Raw genomic sequence first — 24667 nt, 5'->3', positions numbered from 1 at the left:
GGTAAGGAATTGAAACCGCTCCTTTGGAGCTCCTACTCCTCCAAGACGAGTGGAAACCCTTCCCTCCAGTGAAACCTTGAGCACTTTGAGAGTTCAAACCCAGGCGTGGGGACTTAAAAGGATGAGGAAGGGCTGTCCGGGTCCACTAGACACCTCTGTCCTCTTCACAATAAGGATGGAATTGTGGGGATGGTGGCGGGGATCTGGGCTAGGAAGATGGGATGCCTGGTTTGGCAGTGGCTGGGCACCTAAGGAGGCCTTACACATAAGGTGTCATTTTAGTGGAGGTCACCCGGTCCCGAGGTCAATTCCGGAGTCCTGGTTCCTTCCCCTACACTCTCCTTTCCTGATTCATCAGCGGCAGTCTTACATAAGGCACTGGTTTCTAAGCAGGCAAATACGGAAATAGACTCGAACCCAGGTTCCCCTCCCAACACCGCAGGGGAACACATGCAGCCCAGCACCGAACCGGGACGCCGAGCTCCGGAGTGGCCTTTTAAGTAGTTGGGAAGGGGGTGTGGCCGAGAGGACGGGGAGGCGGCGGCCCAGCGAGCGGGGAGGGGCCGGGGGCGTGGCCCAGGCGGCTGGAATGTTGTTGGGTCCTTGCACCGCATAGTAAGGAGGGGCCACGCCCCCTTTCTGCGAGGGGACCAATCGGAGGGCCGGAGCGGTTTCAAGTCTCCCCCGCCAGCCCGCCCGCCCGCCCGCCCGCCACCCCACCCCCCTCGGGGATTCGCTTTTTCCGAGACAAAATAGCAAACCTCTGCGAGCTCCGCGGCCCCTGCCGCTCGCTGGTGGAGGGTCCCGGGGCTGACGACGCTGGCCCGGAGCGGGACGCGCCGGCAGGCGGCGGAGAGGCCGGCTCGGGAGCGGGGAGGAGCGCGGGGGTGGGCGCTGCAGCCGCGGGTTGTTTATCTGGAGTACGGAGGGGAGGGGGGAGCCTGGAAACCGCCCCGTGTCCCATTTCCTCCTCTTGTTTTCGCTCCGGATTCTCCATGTTGGACCCAAACTGAGGAGCCCGGAGCTGCCACCGGGGGATCGGGGCTGGGGGCACCGGGGGGAGCCGCCGCCCGGGCCGTCCGCCCTCCGTGTAGGCCGCCTCCCTTCCCGGCCCGGGGAGGAGACGCGAGGTGGGGGGATGTGAGCGGCTGCGGGAGCCGGAGTCTCGGAGCCGGAGCCCGTCGGGCCCCCGCCCAGGCCCCCCAGCCCAGCCCAGCCCGCCTGCGCGCTCGCCCGCGCGCCCTCCCGCCCAGCCGGCCCGGGCCCGCGGGATTGTTAGATGGAACACGGCTCCATCATCACCCAGGCGCGGAGGGAAGACGCCCTGGTGCTCACCAAGCAAGGTAGGGGCGCAACTTCCCAAAACTTTGCGTCGCCCCCCGGGCGGGGAGGGGGCGGGAGGAGAATCCGGCGGGACCCGGGGTCGGCGCACCCGTCGGCGCCCGGACCCCCGCGTGTACGTGCGGGGTGCGGGGTGCGGGGTGGGGAGGGGAGCGAGGCCCGCGCTGCCAGCCCCAGCGCCCGGCGGGAGGGTGTCACCGGCGCAGCTGTCACCCGGCCGGCCGCCCCTCCCCCGCCAGGCCACCCGCGCGCGCCGCCCCCGCCGGGGCCGCGGGGATGGAGGGGGAGGGTGGGGGCGGCCGCTCTGGAACGCCGCCGGGACCGGAGTTCTCACTCGCAGGCCCTGCGAGCCCGCGATGCCGGCCGGGGGGGGGGGGGGACCCGCTCGGCCGTGGCGGCGCGCGCGGACTCGGGACGAAGTTCAGCGGCCCCGGGCGGGGCGGGGCGGGGCGGGGCGGGCGGGGGAGGGGGCGGGCGGCGGGGCCGGCGAGCCCGGCCCGAGCCCCTCCCGGAGCCCCTCCCGGCCCGGTGCGCTCCCCCGGGGCCGCCGCTGCACACACGCGCACACACAGCCGCGCTTGTTTAGCCCGGGAGCGAGCCGTGTCCCTGGTTACATAATTCCTCCGGATGGCATCGGACCCGGCCTGTTTCTGAATCGCGCAGCGGAAAAAGAAGAAAGAAAAAAAGTGCGAGTTGTGTGTACCGGGCAGGGGCTCGCGACCCCCGCCTTCTTGGGGGACGGGGCTCGGGTTGGAGAAGACGGGACGGGGTGTCGCAGGCCGTCTCTGGCGTGCGCTGGGCGACCGGAGCCAAGGCCTCGGGCCTCCCGCGGGGGCGGGGAGGAGGTTGGGGCCCAGAAGATGGAATCGCTCGGTTTGATCACGGTGGGGTCCCCTGAAACTCTTCCCCTTCGTTCGTCTGGCCTTGAGTGTGTCCAAAAAAGCTGGTAGAGATTTCCGCCGAGTGTAAGGACTGGCGTTGTTGCGCTTTTATTATTTTCTTTTTTCTAGAGGACTCCCACAGGACTGCGGTCACTTGGCTGGGAGGCTGAATGGAGAGCACACTCATGGGACGAGATCTCAGGGGTTGCTGCCCTTTTTTCTGTACATAAAAGGCCCATGCCACAATTCAGTAGACTGAGGCCTAGATCCTGGAGGGTTGCGAGCTGTGGGGCCCGGGTGTAGGTCCTCATCCTTCTGTTGATTAATAGTAACCAGCAGGTCACTTTCCAAGAAGTCTCCCAAACTTGCGTAGCCTGGGGGCAAAGCTGCTGCGGTGGTATCCCCAGCCTCTCTGGAATTCCTTAGCAGGGTGGGGGAAGGGGAGCGGTTCGTGTTTCTCCCAGAGGTGAAGCCGTGCTCGCTCAGATCTTGGCCCCGGGAAGGCCCCGCCTCCTTGCCAGGGTCTCTGTTGGTTCTTGACCCAGCTGTGTGATCCAGGCAGCAACTTTTCCGCCTGTGCTGGGCTCTCCGCTGCCTTCCAGCTGTCTTCACAGCCTCATCCCAGGAAAAGGACCCAAGCTTCAGGCAGAGATGAAGAAATCAGAGTGAGTGAGTGTGTGTGTGTGTGTGTGTGTGTGTGTGTGTGTGTGTTGTGTAGGATGCATAGTGGCAAACCAGGATCAGCCTGTGATTTCTTCCCACCCAGCAGTCCCATGCAGGGTCTCAGCGGTGTCCTGAATGGCAGGGCCACAGCAGGGTAGAAGGAATCTGGACTGTGCCATGGCAGCCGGGAGCAAATCAGAGCTGGTTTCTCATCCGTCAGGATGAGTGACAGGCGGCAGAGCAGAGCAGCTGACTTCCTGACAGTGTGTCAGGTTGCTGGGTTTTCTTGGAGTTAGTTTTTGTTTTCTCTTCTTGTATGTGGTTTGTCCTTCAAAGTTCTCCCTGGAGGAATCTGAATTCTCGGGCAGCAGCCTCTCCTCTCTCCGCCTCCCCTGGTAACTTGATTGCATTCCAGAGGAAGGCAAGCTTTCTTCTGGGCTGCCTGGGCGAGCCAGCCAGCAGTTGCACATCATTTGCAAACTTAAAGCACGCGAAGTGGGAGGGAGCAAACGTCCTGTCTCAGTTAGGAGTCCCGGCCCTCCCCCTCCCTTTTCACGCCTCCCATACCCATCCCTCTCTACCTTTGGGAGAGTGAAGGACTGTGGAAGTCTTATTAATGAGTTCACTTCTGGAAACAAGTTGCCTCTGGCTTGAGTGGCCTCTCAGTGAACTTGTTTCCACCGTATTCTTTCTTCCTTTTCTTCTTCTTCTTTTTTTTTTTTTTTCATCTTTTCTCTGAGCTTTGAGACTGCCTGGTGCGTGGATGATTCAGAAGAAGTAATTACAGTAGGGGAAGTAAAACAAAGGTACTGAAATGGACGGTAAAAGCAGCAAAAATCAGATCCTCTTTCAGGCAGATGGGAGAAATGGCCCCCTTTCCGGTACAGCAAGGGCTGGTCGTGTGTGTATTACATCAAAAATAAAAGTACCCATTTGGTGAGAATGGGCACTTACTTAAGCCTCGGGTGAGGGTGTCACCCCCATACTAGGAGGTTGTGCTCAGCTTGGGGCTTAGATGGGGGAAGGCAAAAGAGGCCAGGCTCCGCCCTGCGATAGGCCAATGTGAGATAGTGGGCGGGGCCTCCTCGGCTCAGTAACCTGCGAGGGCTTTGGGGAGAGTCAGAAAGAAATGACTTGTTAGGGGAGAGACCCTGTGCCCACTTTTGGAAGAATGACCTAAGCTTTGGCTTGCTGTCCTCACATCTGGAAGTGGGTGGGGTCTCGTAGCTAGTTACACTAAAGATTCTTCTCCAGGGCTGCTGTCCCTAAGAGGAGGGGCGTTGTCAGGGGTTTATTAGATTGTATGTGTGTGGGTGTTTGACCTGCGGGCATGTCTATACATCATGCAGGTGCCTGGTGCCCTCAGAGGTCAGAAGAAGGCATCTGATCCCCTGGAACTAGGTTTAGATGCTTGGGAGCCACCAAGTGGGCGCAGGGATTGAAATCAGGTCCTCTGAAAGAGCAGCCAGTGCTCTAAACCTCTTGAGTCATCTCTCCAGCCCCATGGTGACAAGTTTTTCTTGTCACTGTCCACAGAAGGGAGACATTCTGTCCCTTTCTCTTAAGAAGCCAAGGAAACACCTTCCCTTGTAGATGCAGCTAAGCTTTCCACGGGAAAAGCTTTGAACAGAGTTGTTGGCACCTCTGTTGGGTAGGGCCATCCCTGGGAGATGACAACTCCAGTGTTACTCCCTCAGTCTTTGGATCCCCCCCCCCCAAAATCCTGGAATCAGGCTGAGGGATGTCGTCTAAGCTCCTGTTTGCTCCCACTGTATTGCTTCAATCCCACAACAGTTTGTAAATGTGTGGAGCCTGAGGCTTGGCAGCTGACTGGAGAGGTTTGAACTAAGCCAGACTTCAGAGCCCTGGGGATAGAAAGGCAGTTAGCAGGCTGTGTCCTTCCTCCCAGCTAGAGAAGGTGGGAAAGTTAAGGTAGCAGCTGGCTCTGTGTGGCCTCCCCACCAATCCTTTAGTGAATTTTATTAAGGGAATACAAGCTGGGCAGTGGTGGTCCAGGCCTTTAATCCCAGCACTGGGGAGGCAGAGGCAGGTCAGGCTGATCTCTGTTGAATTCCAGGACAGCCAGGATTGTTACAAGGAGAAACCCTGTCTCAAACAGTGGGGGAGGGGGGTTACCAGAGAGGCAAATTTCTAACACAATTTGATGCTCCCAATCTTCTGTGGAGAATTAATAGCAGTGTTTTGGGTGTGGGAAAGAGAGTCAGCATGTCAAGTGGGGTGTGTGTAAGTGTACACCTCCCCCGCTTTCTTCCTGCTAGCTTTGAGAACATTTGGGGCATTATCTTTTATTTCCATCTTAGGATGTGTGATTCTTGGATTGGTGATGAAGTAGGAGCATGGGTTGTGTAGGGAAGTTAGCTAGCGTTTGCTGTTTCTGTTCCAGCAGCAAAGTTGGTTGCTTCAGGCTTGGGTTCAAATCCCTGCTCTTGTTATTGGCAATGAGACTACCTGTTACTTAGACTCCAGCAACTTATGGTGAAATGGGAGCATTGCTGTCTGTATCTAGTGCAGACTTTGTAGACGATTGGTAAATGTTAATCTTCCCTAAATGCAGCTTGACTGCTATCTGTCCTCCCTCTCTACTCCCCTAAGAAGTCACTGTGTAAAGAGTACCTGGTCATGTGGGTCAGCCTCTGAGCCTTCCACAGTCTTCCTGTAGACTGCTTCTTTGCCTATGTGGCTTGGGATGGGGCCTCAGCTGCTGCACTCCAGCATGAGGACAGGATGGAGGCTGGAATCCTATGCCTCCTGAAAGAGTGTCTTAAACCTGATGGGAAGCAGTTTGCCTTCTTAGAGCTGGAACTCAGAGTAGCTGCCACTGTCGTCATTTGCTGTGAGAGTTAATGATCTCAGTAAGATTTGGACTTCTTTTAGTTCTGTGTGTGTGTGTGTGTAATTTTATGTGCATTGGTGTGAGGCTGTCAGAGCCCCTGGAACTTAAGTTACAGACAGTTATGAGCCACCATGTCAGTACTGGGAATTGAACCCAGGTCCTCTAGAAGAGCAGCCAGTGCTCTTAACCACTGAGCCATCTTTTAGGTAATCTTAATAAGAACAAGAAAGATAGGTTTTTGTAGAGAAGTAGATACATCATCTTTGGGGAAGGGATACAGGATTTCTCTTTATGGCCCTGGGTGTCCTGAAATTTGCCCTGTAGACTAGGCTGGCCTCACAGAGATCTGCCTGCCTCTGCCTTCCAAGTGCTGGGATTAAAGCCATATGCTACCACCTCCCAGCAAGAAGTAGATATTCTTAATCTTTGCCTTTATGGCTTTGGTCTGAGCATAGAACACATTGAGTGAGCATTAAACTGCTTTTCATCGTGTCTCAAGCTGGCCAGCTCTGTGGTGCCTGGAAATGACTGTCGATTGGTTCTCCCACATGTTCAGTGCTGAAAGCTATCCCCAGCTAGGGTAGATGTGCACACAACAGGCAGATCAAAGGGAGACTGGGACTGGGAGTGAGATGCGTGAGCGTCCAGCCCTTTTCCCGCAGCATGGCTCCTGTGGACACCACAGCCTCCCTTGGGCAGCAGTGTATGTTCTCTTTGTACTGGCTAGCTTTCCTACCAGTTAGCCTTGAATGTTTGCTTTCCCTCCAGTGGCTTTTAAGGGTCGGTCCCTCCCCCTCCTCTCTCTGCCTCCCCCCTTCCCTCCCCTCCTCTCTACCCCTCTCTCCCTCCATCCTTGGTGATGGAAAGGACCACCTTTCCCCCCTCCATCCTGGTGCCCTTACTGCTCCCAGGGAGCAAACATGGCTTGACTCGGCGAGAAAGGAGCGGTGTGACAGGGATCTACAGAAAGGGACAATGCATCCGTCCTCTCCTCTTTCCACAGCAGAGGAAAGAGGCCCCTCCTCCATGGAGGGCTTAAGTTCAGCTCTCTTGACTAGGGTTTTGTTTTGTTTTTGTTTTTGGAGTAAAACAAGTGGCCTTAGAAGCAAAGCAGACTCCATTCCAATGCCTCCCAGACCTAAGGGTCTGATCCTATCAGATCTGGTGTGGAGAAGTTTTGGCTGAATTGCCTTCTAACCCGGGAAGGGGTTTAGAATTCTCTGGCTTCCAGCCAGGGACACACACGCAGAATCTCCTGTGACACTAAAAATACACCCCTCACACACCTGGGACCCATGGACCCAGAGCACAGCAGGTGGGCCAGGCTTGTGTCTTCCTGACAGGTGTCCTGGGAGTTGAGCCAGAAAGCTCAGTGGAGACGCCAGCTGCCTGCTCAGCCCCAAGCATATTACCCTCCGGGTCCAGATTCACTGGTTAGGAAGCCTGTGGTTCCCAGTGGAACTTAAGAGTTTTCTGAGTAACTGAGTTGCTTGCTCTGTGATAGCCACAGCCATTATAGAACATTGGCGCTGCTGTGACTAGAGGTTTGTCTCAGCAGCCTTATGAGAAGTTATTCCCAGTTCCCAGGCACAGGAGGAGTCTGGTGAGGACTGGAAGGTCCTGCTTGACCCGGGCTGTGGCAGCCACCCTTGCCCAGGTCCTGCGATCCCTCTCGTCTGTGCCGCCGTTTTGCAGGGCTCTGAAGTCAACTTCCCAGAGTGCCTGGCAGGGGAGGCCTTTCCCATTGGCCTGAGGAGGAGCCCAGAGCTACTGAGAAGTAACAAGAGTGTGGTCTGGTGGGGAGGAGCAGGGGTCCTGGAACACAACAGCGGAGGCCAGACCCGACCAAGGGAGGAAAAGGTGGCCAGCCTCTGAGGCAGAGACACGGGAGGAAAAGGTGGCCAGCCTCTGAGGCAGAGACACAGACTGATGGGTTTGGTGGAGTGCTAGAAAAGCGTTTCCCAGGCCCGTCCCTGTCCTTCTGGTTCCTGTGTGGCCTCTGGAATAAATACCGCTGGTGTCTCGATGTGAAGACTGTGAGGCTGGAGTGCATGGGAAAGTGATCTGCTGTTAATGCCTGGCGGCTGACAAGCAGCTTCCATTAGGCCGGGACAGTGTAGCCCTTAAGATTCTCACTTTCTCAGCAGTCATCTTCCCATCTCACAGATGGGAAACTGAGGCCCCTGAACACATACTTGTGACAAAGCAGAATTATTTAATTCTTGCTGTTGGAGATCAAACCTGCCGAGTGCCGCCACTGCCCTCAAAGCCAGCGGTAGCTTGGGTAGACACTCTGGCGCTCACTGATCCAAGGACCCATCATGTGCCTCCTTGCCCTGTCTCTGCATACTCTGCTGTGTCTGTCAACCTAAAGCAGGGAAGAGGCCGGACTCTTCCTGGTTCCCCACAAAGCCCAAGCATTCCAGAAGTTGTGGCAAAAAACACTGAACTCCCCCGGGCTGGTGTTTGTGTCCAGCTTGTCTGGTCTGTTAGCCAGCTCCCCATGAGCCTGCTCTGCCTCCTCAGGAGGAGGGGGAGCTAACGTGGCTGCTACCCAGTACCTGACAATGTCATCCCTGCTCGGCTCTGTGTGCCGCAAGGTAGGAACCAGCCCTTGACGTTGTTTTGAATGCCATTTCAGGTTTGCCCATGCTGGCCCAGAACTGCTATTTTTGGGGACCCCCACTCTAACACATGTTTAAACTTTTTACTATTTAATATTGAAGCTGCCTATATTTCATGCCAATAATTCAATTAGAGGCCCCTTCCGAAATCAATTTGCCTGGGAATCCTTGTTCCCAAAAGCAAAGATCTTCTTGTGGGAAGGATTCCTAAAATTGAGTTCCTGAGAGGTCTGAGGCTGCCGCAGGGCTGTGAGGCATGGTGATGTACTGACCCCTGCCTGGGCCGAGGCAGGAGTTTGAAGGTGTCAGGGTACATGGGCTGTCTCAAATACATCCGCACAAGAGAAGGAAGAGAGGAGACCTTCTGCCCAGGAGTGAGAGACACAGAAGCTGTTGGATGAAGGACTACCGGAGCCCAGCGTAGGCCACGACAGCGTGAGCCTGTGGCACAAACGGACCAGGAGTGAGATTCACACCGCTGCTTTTTGCTCTGCCTGGAACACATCTGTATTTGGGCCACATGGATGAAGACGGGTACCTTTCTGCTGTTTGCAGTCTTCTGTGCCTGTGGGCATCTCTTACCCTCTCTTGTCTCCCTGCCCATTCACCTGCTGGTCCAAAGAGCCCTTCCATACACCTGCCTCTTGGGAGCCTGTCCTTAGCCAAGACACAGATGCCTCTTGGTGACTACCTGGGAGGGCTCCTCTTCACAGGAAGCCCCAGTCAGATGTGCCTTGGCTGTAGGGCCCAGGCAGCAGGCCAAGAAGGGCCGGAAATTCTCCAAATACTCTCCTTTCTCCAACAGCACAGGGACAGGCGGCCACTCAGAGAGGCCATTTTATAGTGAGAGCCAGCCCTGCCCTGGACTGTGGGGGGATGGGAGCTGGGGGATGCTTTCGGGTGTTGAGGGAGTGAACCAGAAAAGAATCCTTGTATGTGAAAGGTTTGGTTAGAATCCCATAGCTCCGGGAGTTGCCTTCTGCCCAGTCTGGGCCTAAGTGTATTTCCTGTGAGGTGTTCATTTTCTAAGATAGAGCTGTGCTGCTGGCAGCCGTGATATCTGACCTTCCAAGGTTAAAAGTGTTATCCTGGTAAGGCCAGTGTTTGTGCGTGTGCACCCATGTGCAAACACATGCTTCTTATAGGCAGAGGTTCTCAGGGTGTTTACTGCGGCTGTGGGGGTATGGAGGGAGAGGGCAGTGTTGATGGCAAGTGATACTTGTCACATTGATGGTACCATTTGGGGGAGCTGGGAGTGGGGATGAAATTTTTGGTGGGTGGGGGAGATTTCTCCCAGGCCCTCATCCCTCATCTGACCTTGAACGCCAACCATATGGTGGGGTGGAAGGGCCCTTACCCCCTGTTGCTGGGATTCTAGAATGAGACCTGTGTCATCCCTGATTAGTGATTCATGTTGAAGCCTACAGACAAGGCCCAGGCTGTCAGTTGCTGGGTAGCTTTTAGTTTTAGAGGCTGTCCAGGACTGTGCTCCTTTATTTTGTTTATCCCAAGTGAGGTCTTGCCACTCTTCCGGTTTTTGGATGAAGACACTAAGTAAGGGAAACAGCTGGGTCAGCAGCTGGAAGAGCCTGGACCCCAGCCAGAAAGTCCAAAGTGGAGGGGCCCCTCCCTGGCGGCTTCTGCCTGCTTCAGGAGGAAACCTAGCAGCCTTGGGTTGGAGGGTGGTGACAGGTGCTGGCTTCTAGTCTTTTGTCCCTGGATCCTCCTACTTAGGGTGGCTTTCCCTCTGTACCTTTGCTGGCCTTTTTAGACATCCAAGGTTTGGGTCGAGCAGGCAGGGTCCATTGAGAGGGTGTGGCTCTCCTACCTTCCCTGGCAGGGATACTGTGCACAGCAAAGTTCCTTCAGCCCTGAGCCCTCTAGCGCCTGCCCGTGTGCTCTCCTGGAGAGGTGGACTTGGTGTCCTCCCCATGATGCACTGGGAAGTGGCCTGGGCCTGGCTGTCGGGGATGAAGTGCAGAGTGAGTGTGGACTGAGAGGCCATTGAGGGCTCTCTGACACAAGCTTGCAGTTGGGAGGGGGTGGGGTTGAGTCTCAGCAGTGTTAACTTCTGTGTCTCACTGACTGACCTGCCTAAGAATCTTGTAGAGTAGTGGGCGAGGATCCAAGCTGATCCTTCCAGTTTACCCTGGGGCAGAGAAGAGCAAAAGTCCCAGAGACGAGACCCACGCGTGCCCAAGCCAGTAGTGCTGCGTGGCCAGTGCATCCGTGTCCCTGTCAAGAGAGGTGCCTGAGAGCCTTGCTGTGGGTTCATATCTGACTGGTGGCATACCACCCCCTCCCCTCCCCCCCCTCTCTCACGCACACCTCCCCTCCCCCCTCCGTCTCTCATGCACACACCTCCCCCCATCTCACGCACACACCTCTGCTCCCCCCCCCCCCCCCCCGTCTCTCACGCACACACCTCTGCAGGTTGATAACTGCTTCTGTTTCCCTCCTGCAAATTGGGGGGTGGGGCGGGAGGCAGGACCTACAAATGATTTTCTATTGAGAATTCAGTGAGGTGGTGATGGCGGGTGTCTTAGCAGGTCTGGCTTGGCTCTTGTGCGGCCCAGAAAGCCCCAGTCACTCAGCTCCTCGGGACCACCTTCCTTTCCTCGGGTGGAGGGTTTCCTTTCTCCAGGCCCTAGCTCTGTGGGAGTAGTGAGTACCTGCCAGACAGGGGCCAAAGGCCATTGGACATAACAGGGGAGGCCTTTGTTGGGGAAGCAGCCATTTGGGGGGAAGCTGAGTTCAGCCCTGGTGACCCTCAAGAGTGGTGTTTGTGACAGTAAGGATGCTGTGAGGGAAAGGGTAGGTAGGCCAGCTTCACGCTTGTGGGTGTGGGGTGTTTGCTCTGAGAGCCTGCCCTCCAGGTCAGTGTGCTTGTGATCTCCTGAAATGCAGAGGCTGTCACTCCGCTTTGGAGAAGCCCCTCCCTCACCCCTGCAGAGTTCAAGGTCCCTGCTTAGGCCTGGTCTATTGGTCCTCTCTGTGGCCCCAGCCAGCTGCCTCTCTTACAACAGCCTTCACGGTGCCTTTCACTACAAGAAGATGTGAGCACATTCCTAATGTGACCGCTCTTCATGAAAGGCCTGGACTGTGTGGCCTTTTACAACAGACTCTGCTGGGTGAGGCCTCCAGTTGTGGTTGTGCACGAAGAAACCATAAACCAAAGGGAAGCTCCGTTTCAGCCTTGGAGCTGTGTGTGTGCACCTGTCCTGGGTCCCCGAGAGTCTGGTTTAATGTGGGCCGAGAGGCAGCTGGGGAAGCAGCCCCTTCCCTCTGCTTTCTGCAGAGATGACGGGGAAGTGTCTGGAAGTGCTCCTTTCCAAGGAATAGAAAGCGAATCCCCCTGCCGCTCAGTACTGGGCATGGCTTTGAATTTGGTTGTTGAGAAGTTTTTGGCAGAAGCACTTCATGACAAAATGCCCAGAGAAATCTTGGTTCTGCACATGTAGCCAAGGGCTTGCAAGTGATGCCAGAGGGACCAGCAAGATGGGCCAGGGGGTAAAGCACGTGCTGTTGGGCGGGCCTGACAGCCTGAAGTCCATGCACCGGGAGTCACATAAAAATTTGTCTTCTAGCTTCACGCTTTTAAAGTGATGCCCACATTTCCAGGCAATTTCCTGGAAAGGCCGGTTGCTTTTGGAGAGGTGCCCAGTGTTCTAACCCAGGAGGGTAGGGGAGAGAAGTCTGCATCCCCACTGGGGAGGCCCTGGGTCTCAGGTGAGGGGTCCTCTGCTCTCTGTGCTTCTGATCCCATTGTACTGACTGCGAAAGCCACCCTGGATCTGGGGCCGGTTTGTTTCCCCTCTTCCCTGGGTCTCAGGCAGCCCAGTCAGGGTGTGCCTCTGCCATCACCTACTCCCTAAGGGACCTCCCACAGGAGCTGAGGGAGCAAGAGAAGCCCTCGGTGACCTCCACCACCACGTTCCCCCTGCTGAGAGGAACCTAGGGAAAGCTCCGCCGCCTGCTCTGTTTGTTTTGCTTCAGTCACAGAGGCATTGTTGGCACTTACTTGCCTGCACAGTTTGTCTCACATAGGTTCTGGGACACTCAGACCCGCCAAGAGGGACCTGTGCCTGGAAACCATTCCATAACTGGTTGTACAGCGCCACCTTCTGGCCACAGAGCCCATCTCAGCCGCTCCCAGTCTAACAGTTACCAGAGCAATTAGTTTCTGGAGTCAGGGAACTTGCAAAGGATATTCTGAAGCCCATTACTGCCGGGCCTTGTGGGTGAACCTTTGCTTTGTATGAGTTCAGCCTTTTTGAGGCTGCATTGGCAAGCTTCTTTTTAAAGTGGCTTTGTATTTCCAAAGCCCAGATGGCTGAGGTACAACACAACAGTTATGGTCTGGGAAGCAGAGGCCTTAGCTTAAGACTGCAGGATGTGTGGGCCAGGGTCTTTTTGCTTTTGTTTTGGTTTTTGGTTTTCAAGACAGGGTTTCTTGGAGCTGGAGAGATGGCTCAGAGGTTAAGAGCACTGGTTGCTCTTCCAGAGGATCTGAGTTCAATTCTCAGCAACCACATGGTGGTAGCTCACAACCATCTGTAATGACATCTGGTGCCCTCTTCTGGTCTGCAGGCATACATGCAGGCAGAACACTGTATACATAATAAATAAATTTTTTTTTTAAAGACAGGGTTTCTCAGTATTGCTTTGGAGCCTGTCCTGGAACTCACTCTGTAGACCAGGCTGCTCTTGAACTCACAGAGATCCACCTGCCTCTGCCTCCTGAGTGCTGGGATTAAAGGCGTGCACCACCAACGCCTGCCTGGCTGTGGCCCAGGGTCTTAATCCATCTGTTTTCCAACCAGCTCCCTGGGGTGGGAGCGGGAGGATGGGAAGTAAAGTATTAGGGAAAATGGCTAGATCTGGAGAAGGAAACTTGGGTATGTACAGCTAGGCTAGCATGCCTTCTTGGAGCTGAGGCTTGGGGGGGGGCGGTCCTTTTTCATTGTATTTTTTAAGTCAGTGTGTGTACACATAGGCAAAGTTCTCTCTTTCTCCCACCATTTTAGGCACCACGGGCTCACTGCCTCCAAGGTGACTAGGTTTCCTGGAGCTGGTAGTCTTCCTGGAGCCCGGCTCAGGAGAACTTAGGGCCTCGAGGGTTCGTTAGATGGATGGTAGTGTTGCCTCTGCAGCAGGGCCCCGCCCACGATACCCACCATAGTATGAAGATAGCCCTGTGCATCTCAGGTCTCCCATTCCCAAACCCGAGAGTGGGGTCACGCCTGTTTCCTCACGAAAGGCCGAATGCACACCCAGTTCAGTGTGGCAGTAAGCAGCATGCTGGGCTCCAGCAGAGAGGGCCCACACTTGAGGGCACGTGGACATTGGTGGCCGCTGACAGACTGATGTCCCTGCAGCTAATGCCTTTGCTGTTCCTTCTCTAGGCCTAGTCTCCAAGTCCTCTCCTAAGAAACCACGTGGCCGGAACATCTTCAAGGCCCTTTTCTGCTGTTTCCATACCCAGCATGTCGGCCAGTCAAGCTCCTCCACAGAGCTCGCATACAAGGAGGAGACAAACACCATTGCTAAGGTAGTGGGATGGGATGGGATGGGCACTCTGGCCTGGTCTGGGGCCATAAAGGTCCCTGGCCCACAGGCCCTTCCTCTCTTCCCTTAGCAGCCTGTCTCCTTCCTGATACTTGTCATCTGTGCAGTGGGCTGCATTGCAGACAGGGAAACTGAGGCCCAGGGATGCAGTGAGAGTAACCCATGTCAGTCACTGGTAGTGGCTCTGAAGTCTGTTTTAGTATTGTCTAGTACTCAAACCTGCCTTCCCAGTGAGTTTCTTTGTAGAAACCAAGGAATTGAACATGCTCACGCTCTTAGTAACCTCAATAGCATTCTGCACTCAGGAGGCAGAGGCAGGTGTATCTGAGTTCAAAGCCAACCTGCTCTATATAGCAAGTTTCAGGTCAGTGTAAGCTATATAGTGAGAGACTTTCTCAAAACAAAACAGCAACAAACAAACCCTGCCAGCAGTTTGCAGCTGTGCCACTGTGACCACTGAAAACGTGGCCCGTTTGTTTGTTTTTCGAGATAGGGGTTCTCTGTGAAACTGCCCTGGCTGTCCTGGATCTCACTCTGTAGAACAAGCTGGCCTCAGGCTCACAGAGATCCGTGCGTCTGCCTCCCGAGTGCTGGGATCAAAGGCGTGCGCCCACTATGGCAGTGCGGGTTATTTTTACTTTCACATGACTGGAAGGCTAGTGTTCCAGCCCCAGCAAACGACAGGGTTCTCCTCTAAACACTGATGACTCTGACACAACCATGTCTAGCTGTTTCCACAAAACCAGGCTGTACTCATGAGCATCGGCAGAGCCCTTTTGTCCAGGGGGGGGGGTGGTTGAGTAAATACAACCCGACAGCATTACTGAGCAGTTAATTTTTCATAGTAGCATTAAGAAATACTTACCTGGGGGCTGGGGAGACAGGTCAAAGGTTAAGAGCGAGGACTGCCCTTGCAGAGGTTCCCACGTGGTGGACTCACCACCATCTAATGCCCTCTGCTGGCCCACAGGCGTACATGCAGACAGAACAGTCATACCTTAAAAAAACACACAAAGTTAGAGAGCTACTTATCTGCACAGTTAAATGAGAATGTAAAATCACATGTTACCATAGGGAAATGCTAGTCTATATGTGAAAGAAATATGCTCAGGTGACAATCTAGACTTTTCTAAGTTTGGAATTTTAACTTTTAAGGAATACTTGGTACACTTGATAACATTGTTAGTGCTGTCTTTGTGACCTGTGTATTCACTCCCCTCATATTGTCGGGCACCACAGGCGTGTTTTATGCTGCTGTGCTGGGTGTTCTGATGCTCCCTCACATGACATGTGCCCCAAGGAGATGAGAGAAAACATACATTCTTAGCAAGAAACTAGGTTGAAGGGACTGGAGTCCCTGAGGCCCTGTGCTCACTCTGTAGGGAGGCGGCCTTCCCCTTTTCCTACCCAGCTCCCAGAATGGCCCTTGTCCTGAGGGGAGCTGCCAGGTGGCTGGGGCTCGCAGAGGCAGGAGCAGTGGCTTGGTTACGACAGGTGGGGTTGACAAATTGGCATTCATGACCTCCTTTCTCTCTCGCAGTCGGATCTGTTGCAATGTCTCCAGTACCAGTTTTATCAGGTATGTCGATGTGGCTGACCCTCTGGACTCTGGGTAGCCTGGCAGGCAGGGTGGCCACCTCCCTACCCTGGGAAGCCATTTGTGTTGACCAATTGCTAAGGGCCCCTGCAAAGCTATGGGGGAAGCCGCCTGCCCTCCTTTTCGTTATCTGCCCCACACCAGCCCTGATGGACACCCAGTCTCCCTGCTGCTTTCACAGTCCCTAAGGCTAAAACCGGCCTGCTGCCTCTGTTCTCTGCCTTTAAGCAGGGCCTTCCTGTGTTGTGAGTGTCTCCAGACAGCCTGGCTCTTCCTGGTACTCTGCTGAGGGGAACGGTTGGGCTTGCTTGCTTCTTGGCCACCTCTCAGCAGCTTACCTCTGCTTTCAGATCCCTGGGACCTGCCTGCTCCCAGAGGTGACAGAGCAAGATCAAGGAAGGATCTGTGTGGTCATCGACCTGGATGAAACCCTTGTGCATAGTTCCTTTAAGGTAAGTCAGCACACGGCCCCTCCTTCGCCGGGACCTGTCTGTGAGGTGGTCTGCAGGTGAAGACAGGTGATGGAGGGAAGGAGTCAGGCCACCCCGGAGTCACAGACATCCAGAGGCCGTCACACTGAAGTGTTGAGACCCTTCACACACGCATGTGTGCACACACTAACCCATCACAGATCACCGCCTACGGGCAGGGTCTGTCTGCACTTAGCATGGAAAAGCACTTCTGCTCTTCTTACCGATGTCTTTCTCAATGCATGAAAGCCTTAAATTGGGTGCAGAGGCACTTCTTTCTACCATCCCAGCGCTTGGGAAACTGAGGCAGGAAAGCCACAATATCCACGATAACCTGTGCTGCGGAAGTTAGGCACGTGGTGCCTGTAAGCCCTTTGCTCGTGGGAACACGAATTAGAGGCTAGCCTGGATTGTGTAGCAAGACCCTATCTCAAAGTTAAACCCTGCAACTTAACCTCTGCTAGAGTTGGGCAGGTAGACAGGGGAAGAAAGGGGCTGCTTCATCCTGTGCTGGCTGAGACCGGGCTGTCTCCCGGGGGTGGTGGGAGAGCCTGCTGCCCGCTGACCATTACCTTCTGCTTTCCAGCCAATCAACAATGCTGACTTCATAGTGCCTGTAGAGATTGAGGGGACCACTCACCAGGTAAGCTGTCTGCCAGGCCACACCAGCCTCCAACGGGGAAGTCGCCTTAGTGACCTAACCCTTTCCTGCTCTTCAGCTTCTCCCAGTGGTTTGACAGTCCTGACTGTCATCCTACCCTGGACTCTGGACTACAGTCCCCTTTCTCTCTCTCTGCCTCTCTCTTCTAGCCTACACTTCCTTTTCTCTTTGTAGTCAGACTATAAGAACTCTCTCCCGTCCCCTTTTTTTTTTAACAGTCTCTATGTAGTTATTCATAGGGAAAGCACAGCTTGGGGCTTTCACACATTTGTCATCGTAACCCGTCTCCATTTTCAGGCTGTCTTTACCACAGCCATGAAACTGTGGTCCTCTGCTAGGCCCATCATCCCTTACGGTCCAGTTGAGGAAATAGGAATGCACATAATTCATGGGTCCTGCCTTCAAATAGGCAAATGCATGTAGGGGACTTTTGGTTAATGGAGGCACGAAGTAAAGACGATGGAATTTAAGTGGGTGAGGGCTGGCTGCCCAGTGTGCACTTGAGAAAAGCTCTGAGGGGTCACGTGACCACCGAGGAAGGGGATTTTTGTGAAGTTTAGGAGTAGCAGGGTGATTAGAACCATCTGTGTTCCTATGAAGAGTCCCTGCTGCTAAACCAGGGGTCCCCTGGTGAATCGGTGGCTGATTTGGTCTGGAAGGAAACTGGCAAGCATACGCTGCTTTGGGGTGAGATGTGTGACAAGGAGCTTCAAGGGAAGGACCTGAGGAGCACCTGTGTAGGCTGGGGGTGGGGTGGCGGCGGTAGATTGTAGCCTGAGCATCCGAAGAGTGAGAGCGATGCAGGCACGCCTCTCCACCGTGACGCCTCTCCACCGTGTGCCCTTTCCTGCCCTGGCGGTGCTCACAGAAGCCCTGTGAGGGAGTGTGTTTGAGGAAATATTGGGGTTCCTGGCAGACGGGGACCTGCACAGGGTCCTGCCTGGAGTCAGTACAGAAGCCGGTGTGATGGCTGTGGCTGGATTCAAGTAATCCAGGATAGGCTGTTTCCATCTGTGAGGCCTATTCTTGATTACTTGTTTCTGGAGGCAGCTAATGGTTCACCTTCGGAATGAAGATGGCTCCTGGGACATGGTGTGCCTTCCTTCCTGGCAGTTTAGGATTGAGCCTGTTGAGCCAGCAGAAGCCTGCTTGGAGCCATGCTTGGTGGGACAGAGGTTCCAGGGGTCTTGGCACGGGCTCCTGGGCCTGATGTCTTTTCTGTGTCAGTGGGAAGGCCGGCCTCGTGGGTACCTGCAGCCCCTCTCTGCCTCCCCAGGTGTATGTGCTCAAGAGGCCTTACGTTGACGAGTTCCTGAGACGGATGGGGGAGCTCTTCGAATGTGTCCTCTTCACTGCCAGCCTGGCCAAGGTACCAGACAGCCGGGAGGGAGGGGGGGAGGGGGGAAGGGAGAGGTGTGGCACCCACACGCATCCAGGCTAAGGCCGCTCTTCCTCTTCCAGTATGCCGACCCCGTGACGGACCTCCTGGACCAGTGTGGGGTGTTCCGGGCCCGCCTGTTCCGGGAGTCCTGTGTGTTCCACCAGGGCTGCTACGTCAAGGACCTCAGCCGCCTGGGAAGGGACCTGAGGAAGACGCTCATCCTGGACAACTCGCCTGCGTCTTACATCTTCCACCCGGAGAATGCAGTGAGTGGTCCAGACAGGCCCTAGGGGCTTTGCCAGAGTGCACTACCCCAGTGGGGCCCAGCAGCCTCCAGTGGCGTGGCAAGGACGGGACAGGTCAGACTAACCTCAACTCTTCCCTGCCCCAGGTGCCTGTGCAGTCCTGGTTTGATGACATGGCAGATACAGAGTTGCTGAACCTCATTCCGATCTTTGAGGAGCTGAGCGGAGCAGATGATGTCTACACCAGTCTTGGGCAGCTGCGGGCCCCTTAGCCTTCTTGCTTCCAAGAAATGGCCATCCCAGTAGGGGGCTTTTGCTACACTGTGCCTTTCTGATCAGCCTGACGACCTAGCCGAGCAGCAGCTGGAGCATTTGCCCAAAGGGTCTGGAAGTAGCCAGAAAACGGTGACAAGATCTTTAGGGCAGGTTAGAAGCAGAGCAGGCAAATCGGACCTATCCAGAGCTGTCTGCACCCTGTGTGTGGTTCCAGGAGAGTGTGTGTGCATGTGCTCATACCGTGAACCATGGCCAGGGTGTCCAGTGTTCCAGTAGGGGGAGAAGCTGGAAGATCAAGACTCGACCCAAGTCCTTTGCCTCCTATCCTACTGACCAGTGAGCTATGGAGCTTTAGAGCGATGATAACTGTTGCAGGCTCCCTTGCCAAACCACGGCCTTCCCTCAGTGTCACAAGGCCTGTGCCAAGGAGAAAGGAGAAGCCAGAGGCTGCCTTGGTGCCTCAGACACACACCCTTGTGAAAACACAAAATACTAGCCAGCAACTGCAGACATACCAGGGAAGATGAGAGCATGTTTGCAGCACCAGTGCTCAGAATCACCCCACCCCCCCACCTCCACCCCACCCCCTCCACCCCACCCCACCCCCACCCCTCACCCGGTCGCATCTGGCTCCAGCAGAGTGCCTATCACCAGGGGCCCTGCTGTGTCTCCCAGGCTCTAGCACCAAGCCAGCCTTCGCACTCCCTAGCCATAGTCTTAACTCCCATGGGGAAAGGAGGTCTCCTCCCTACCCAGGAAGAGGACACAGAACTGATTTCTGTTCTTTTTATGCTTTTTAAAACTGCCTTTGTAAACATGGAGTGGTGGGCCTGGTTTGTGTCGGCTGAGCTGCATTCCGGGGCCTGATCCGCATGTGGGAGGTGCCAGGGTACAGGGAAGCAAATGTCCAGGGCACAGCGTGTGTCGCCCTGCTGTAGACCTGAAGTGTGGTGCGGGGATGTCGGCTCCAAAGGACAGGAGGGTCGCTAGGCTGCCCCAGCCCTCCCGGTGCCCAGTCAGGGCTCTTCCCCTGGGCCGTCCGCCCCTGGTGGCCTGTCCTGGTTGTCGTGTCTGATCTCACCTTCATCCCTTTCTGGCTGTCTCTCTGCCTCTCCAGGGCCCTGGGAGAACTGCTTTCCCAGGGCCGAGGGCTACAGGTCTTGCTGTCACTGCTTTGCCAAATGGGTAGATGCCTCCTGCTCCGGTGGTAGCAGGGCTGAGTGGGGTCCTCCGCCCTGCACTCTGGGGGTGCCTCAAGGTCTCAATCTTAAAGGCTTTAACAAAAGAGTGACAGGAAGGAAGCTTCCCCAGGGCAGAAGCATTGTCACTTGGAGCACAAGGGGCCCCTGAGGCCACCTCAGCATCACTGCCTTAATTGAGTCCCTCCCCCCAGGGTTGGGTCCGCTTCTCCCCTCTCTCTGAGCTGGCTTGGAGTTCTTGGCCCTGTCTGTCTCTGCTTTCCCTGGAGGCAGGTGGCAGCATCTGTCTGTTGTTTCAGGAGCCATGCAATGTTGTTAAGTTTCCCCACTAGGGCCTGCCTCCGTGTCCTGTCGGATGACTGTCTGGCACCCTTCTAACGTTGTGCAGTCTTCCTACTTAGTCCAAGGCCTTGTGTTTCGAGTTGATGTCAGAGAGCGGGACAGACTCCCCGAGCTCATGCCATTCCCCGCCGCAGCACCATCTGCTGGTGCCTGTGGGTCCTGCCAGGGTGATGGGAGAGCGCTCCAGGTGCTAGCCAGGGACACAGGAGCTTGGTTGTGGCTTCAGATCCAGGCCCTGGTCTCACTGCCACCCTAACATCACAGGAGAGGATCCCCTCTCAAGGCCTGCTCTGAGGGCTAGTCCTGACTAAGCAATAAGAGCCTCAGAGTCGAATGCCAAGGCCCCTTTCCTGTCTGCATCTCCATGTTTTACCTCGCAGAGGAGGAGCCTGCGCTCAGCCCTTGCAGTTAGGCAAGGACTGGAGTCTGATCCATGACCAAAACCCAGAGTGGCTTCATGGGCCAGCCCTGCTGCTTCTACCGGAAGTCCCAGCTTTCTGGGCCTCTCTGTCACCAGAATCCTTTCTGCCACCTGTAGTCTGCTACAGAGATGCCATCCCCTTTCCACACCTAAAGGGGGCCTGTCCTGCTTGCTAGTTCCATGTCTTAGAGGCAAGTGATGGTTTGGGAGGCGTGCCACTCAGAGCTCAGGCAGGCACAGAGCAGGGCGACCCTGGGAGGGAGCCAGCCCCTCTGTCCCCGGGCTTGCCTCTGGCCTTTCCGTTGCAGACTAGTCTTCAGGAGACCACCTGGCCTGCCGTCATCACCCACTCCAGCCAGGCCAGGGATCTGCCCAGCTGTCAGGTTCAGCTCTTTAAGGTGCCTCTTCAGGGACACAATGTGTCTCTCTGATTGGGCTTCTAAATCAAAAGCCTGATGTTCGTGTCCCTCTTATAGGGGGAGCTTTGGACACAGGACCAGTTTGATAAAGGGCCAGGTAAGGGTTTCCACTCTGCACATTGTAGAGGGGACACTGTAGGCCCATGGGTCCCTAAATTAAAGAGGTTGAGTGAATTTGCCTTCATTTAACCAGGGACCTGTTTCCCCCTGCCTCCCAAAGATTTCTGTGTAAATGTGGAGCCCCCTCTGTTAACAGTGGCTCAGAGAGCGTCACTAAAAGCACGGGGCTCTGCTGTTCCCTGGGAAATGGGTCCTCGATGGTTCCATGCCCTGCCCTGTCCCAGAGGCCTCTTGGCAGTGCAGCCGATCATGGCCTGTCTGCCTCCAGCGTGTCGGCCTGGCCAAGTGAATGAGAGCGGTAGCCTGGTTTCCCCTCTGGCTACTTGACCACGGCCACTTCTCAGTTCTTTTTTTTTTTTTTTTTTCCCAAGTACCTTTTTGTTTCAGACAGGGTTTCATGAGTCCGGGAAGGTGTTTGAACTCACTGTCTAGCCAAGGATGGTCTTGAACTTGTGGCCTCTGCCTCCACCTCCCGGTGCTGGTGACAACGGGGACTGCATGTGTACTAGACAAGCACCACCAGCTCCCTTTTCTTTTTAGTAAACATCACCAGTAAAGACATCCAGGGAGAGAGGTGAGCAGTCTGGCCGGCTGTCCTGCCCGCTCCGGTAGTGCGGTCAGCTCCTGAGACACCCTCTCTCGGGCTGGTGATGTCTCTGCCTGTAATTACGCCAGGTTTGCCTATTCTCCCTTTCAAGATGCCATTTGGAGGGGAGGGGTGCCCTCCCACTGTGTCTGGGCTACGGGGTCCTTGACCACCTTGCTTCATGATTTGATACCTTTGTTGTATTCAAAAACTTGAAATGTAGGATACCATTAAGAGTCTGTTTATATTTTTGGAATATTTGTATTACTTACAATTAGTTAATAAAGGCTGGTTTTAAAACCTTTGCAAGAGTGGGAGCTGTCCGCCTTCCTTACTGGCACTCTGTGGGTACTGCTGTTCCCATGTGAAGCTGTAACACCCAGCAGAACATACACTGGGTTTCTGATCAAGGTTACAGAGGTTGGGCTATGTTGGCTCTTCTCTGACCCAATTTGGGGCCAACTCCATCGTCCTGAGTGCTCGTTAGGTGTATGCTTGGTGTCCTATTGACCGCTGGGCATAAGCTAAGCGTGGGGGAACTAGATGCTTGATGTTCCTGTGTTCGCTCTTGATGCCAAACCAGGAACCCTGAGATTCAGACCCCAGCATGGTCTCCCGGCGCACAGTAGAATGACAGTAAAGATGCCAAGAAATAGCCTTCCTGACACCAAAGAACCCTGAAAAGCACCAGAACCATCTCAAGGAGCCCTGCCACCCTGAAAGTCCAGGCACGTGGTGGGCAGCTCTGGCCAGTTTGCCTTCAGCCTAATGCACTCATATCTACAATATGGCAGATTTCATATCCTCCGTCTCACTGAATTATTGATGGGCAGTGCACTCTTTAAAAAAATCAATAGACCAGGGTGTGGAGCTCTGAAGTCTGTTCTTGCATTCACTGTTTTGAATAGGAGCAGATACAGCTTTCTCCTCTGGTTTGAATGAGTCAAGCCCAGGGCTAGGCTGGCTATGATTGGCCAGAGCTAGGAAAATGTGGTTATGATGCAAACACAAGCAAATATAACCCGGTGTCTGTGCGGCCATTGCTGAACTGAGGCTACAGGACCTGAAGCCACCTGCCTTGGGGTCGCTCATCAGTACTTCACCTGCTGCTTGCTGGGAAACCGAGGACAGAGGGTGAGGTAGGTCTATTGTGTTGTGTATTTTCAGTCGACCGCTGAGTAGATGAGGCAGGAGGAGGAGTTGCTTTGTTTTTCTCTTCTGGGATGAAGCCGTTGAACAATTGAGCCAGGAGTTTGTGATGAGCTTTGCAAACTCCTTGGAAGAAGTACCTGTAGAGCCCACTGTGTAAACTGAGCACATTCTCAGGGCAGGGGAAGTTGGGGTTGGGGGAGGAGGGGAGGAAAGACCCTCCATCTGTTCCTCTGTGGGGCAAGAGACTAGGAACCACTAGTTTTATAACTTGGAATCCCCAAACCACACCCTGTGGATCTTCGAAGCCCTCTCAGGACCCCAAAGGGCCGATATTTGGACTTGCAGAGACAGGGACCCAGCTTTGAGGGACTTTGATGTGGTGGGTGGATTTGATTGGGCTTTCTGGGTGTGGCAGCTCCTGAATCTCGGGTCTCTAGTCAGCTCCTGGATTTTGAAGGTGGGGGGGACATGGAACTGCATTGGGTCTCTGAGGCAGGCGCTAATGCCAGCTGGTTAGGCTTTACCAAGTTAACTGGGAACATACTGTTACCTCTGGGTCCCTTTCCTGAGTGAGCCATGCATTAGACTTAAAATTCAAAATCTAGGGCCTGAAGAAACCCTGAGTATTTCCTGGTGGTTCTGGGCAGCGCAGGGTGGGGCAGCACAATTTATCAAATTAAGTCCTCAAACACCGGTACTTCCGCATCATGGCTTGGCCTTGGTCTACCTCCCACTGCACACAAAGGAACCTGCCTCTTTGGTGGTAATGGCACATCCTCTCCAAACCTGGTTTTACCATTGAGGCTCAAAAAAAAAAAAAAAAAAAAAAAAAAAAAAGGGTCAGACTTTTTTTAAAGGGGTGGGCAGTACTCCGGAAGATAAATGATCTACGATGTGAACTACACCCTATCCCCAGACGATGCTACACTTAACACCCAGCCCAGTATATCACCAAGTAGCCATGATCCCCCAGGCAGTTTGCTTGTTAATCTCTCATAAATCCACCCATCCCTACTTTGAGTCTTAGGAGAAAGCAACCTAGCAGTCAGATTGGCATACTGCCAGAGGGCAGTCTCCCTGAAAGCAAGACTTGAGGGAGGGAGGCATGTACCCAAAGCTACCAGGTAATAACCTGTGTGTTAATAACCAGGTCACGCGATGACTATAAAAAGGGTCCCATGGTCGTCTTCATATACTACTACTTCCCTCCCAGCCTTACTCAGTCCTGTGGGCACTGGAAACCTCTACGTTCACTGAGGACAAGTCTTCTGGAGAAGCTGTGGTATGGGCAAGGAGGCCACACACACACACACACACACTCTTGGCACTCTGAGCCCTTTGTCCCAGCCTCTGCCATTCTACTTTCCCTTTTCTGCAAGATCAGCTAATAGAAGAGTCGTGATGAAGGGATGGTACCACTCTAGGACAGTTTACAAAACTAAAACTAAAAGCCAAGAGCAGGTGGGGTGACAAGCTCTGCCAAGAACCTGGGAAGAGGAGTTGAAGGATTAGGAGGACTCGGCTTCATTCGGAAATAATTTCTCCCTGGGTTTCCTTGCTATGGCCCACTCAACTTCATATTGGGGAAGGGTTGCAGGCACAAAAAAGTGGCTAAAACACAGGCTCCCAAGATCAGATATGAAAATAAGAGGTATGGAGTCGGGTCTAGTAGTAGAAGCCTGTAGCCCAGCAGTCACAGTTGGGAGGCTAAGTAAAGCCTGTGACCAGCCTGGGCTGTGTTGAGAGACCCTGTGTTAATAAAATAAAATGGAACAAAAAGGCTCAGTTAAGGATCTCATTCTAGTAATGTGCCCATAAGCGAGTTATTTAGTACCTAAAACCTCTTTAAACCTCATTTGTGTTTTAT

At 54.5% G+C, this 24667-nt stretch overlaps 1 protein-coding gene across 1 annotated transcript; it reads left to right on the top strand.

The window, feature by feature from the left end:
- The first annotated feature begins 931 nt into the window (after positions 1 to 931).
- On the top strand, positions 932 to 21952 carry Ctdsp2 (CTD small phosphatase 2). Its single transcript, XM_051176146.1, has 8 exons — positions 932 to 1343; positions 13769 to 13914; positions 15472 to 15510; positions 15879 to 15980; positions 16585 to 16641; positions 17936 to 18028; positions 18121 to 18306; positions 18432 to 21952. The coding sequence occupies exons 1-8, from the start codon at positions 1280 to 1282 to the stop codon at positions 18555 to 18557; spliced, it is 813 nt and encodes a 270-aa protein (XP_051032103.1). The 5' UTR covers positions 932 to 1279; the 3' UTR covers positions 18558 to 21952.
- Positions 21953 to 24667: the final 2715 nt, after the last annotated feature.

Source organism: Phodopus roborovskii, unplaced genomic scaffold (genome assembly GCF_943737965.1).
Source record: "Phodopus roborovskii unplaced genomic scaffold, PHOROB, whole genome shotgun sequence".
Taxonomy (NCBI): Eukaryota; Metazoa; Chordata; class Mammalia; order Rodentia; family Cricetidae; genus Phodopus; species Phodopus roborovskii.
The sequence above is the reverse complement of the archived record's forward strand: the minus strand, read 5'-3'. Positions and strand labels throughout refer to the sequence as shown.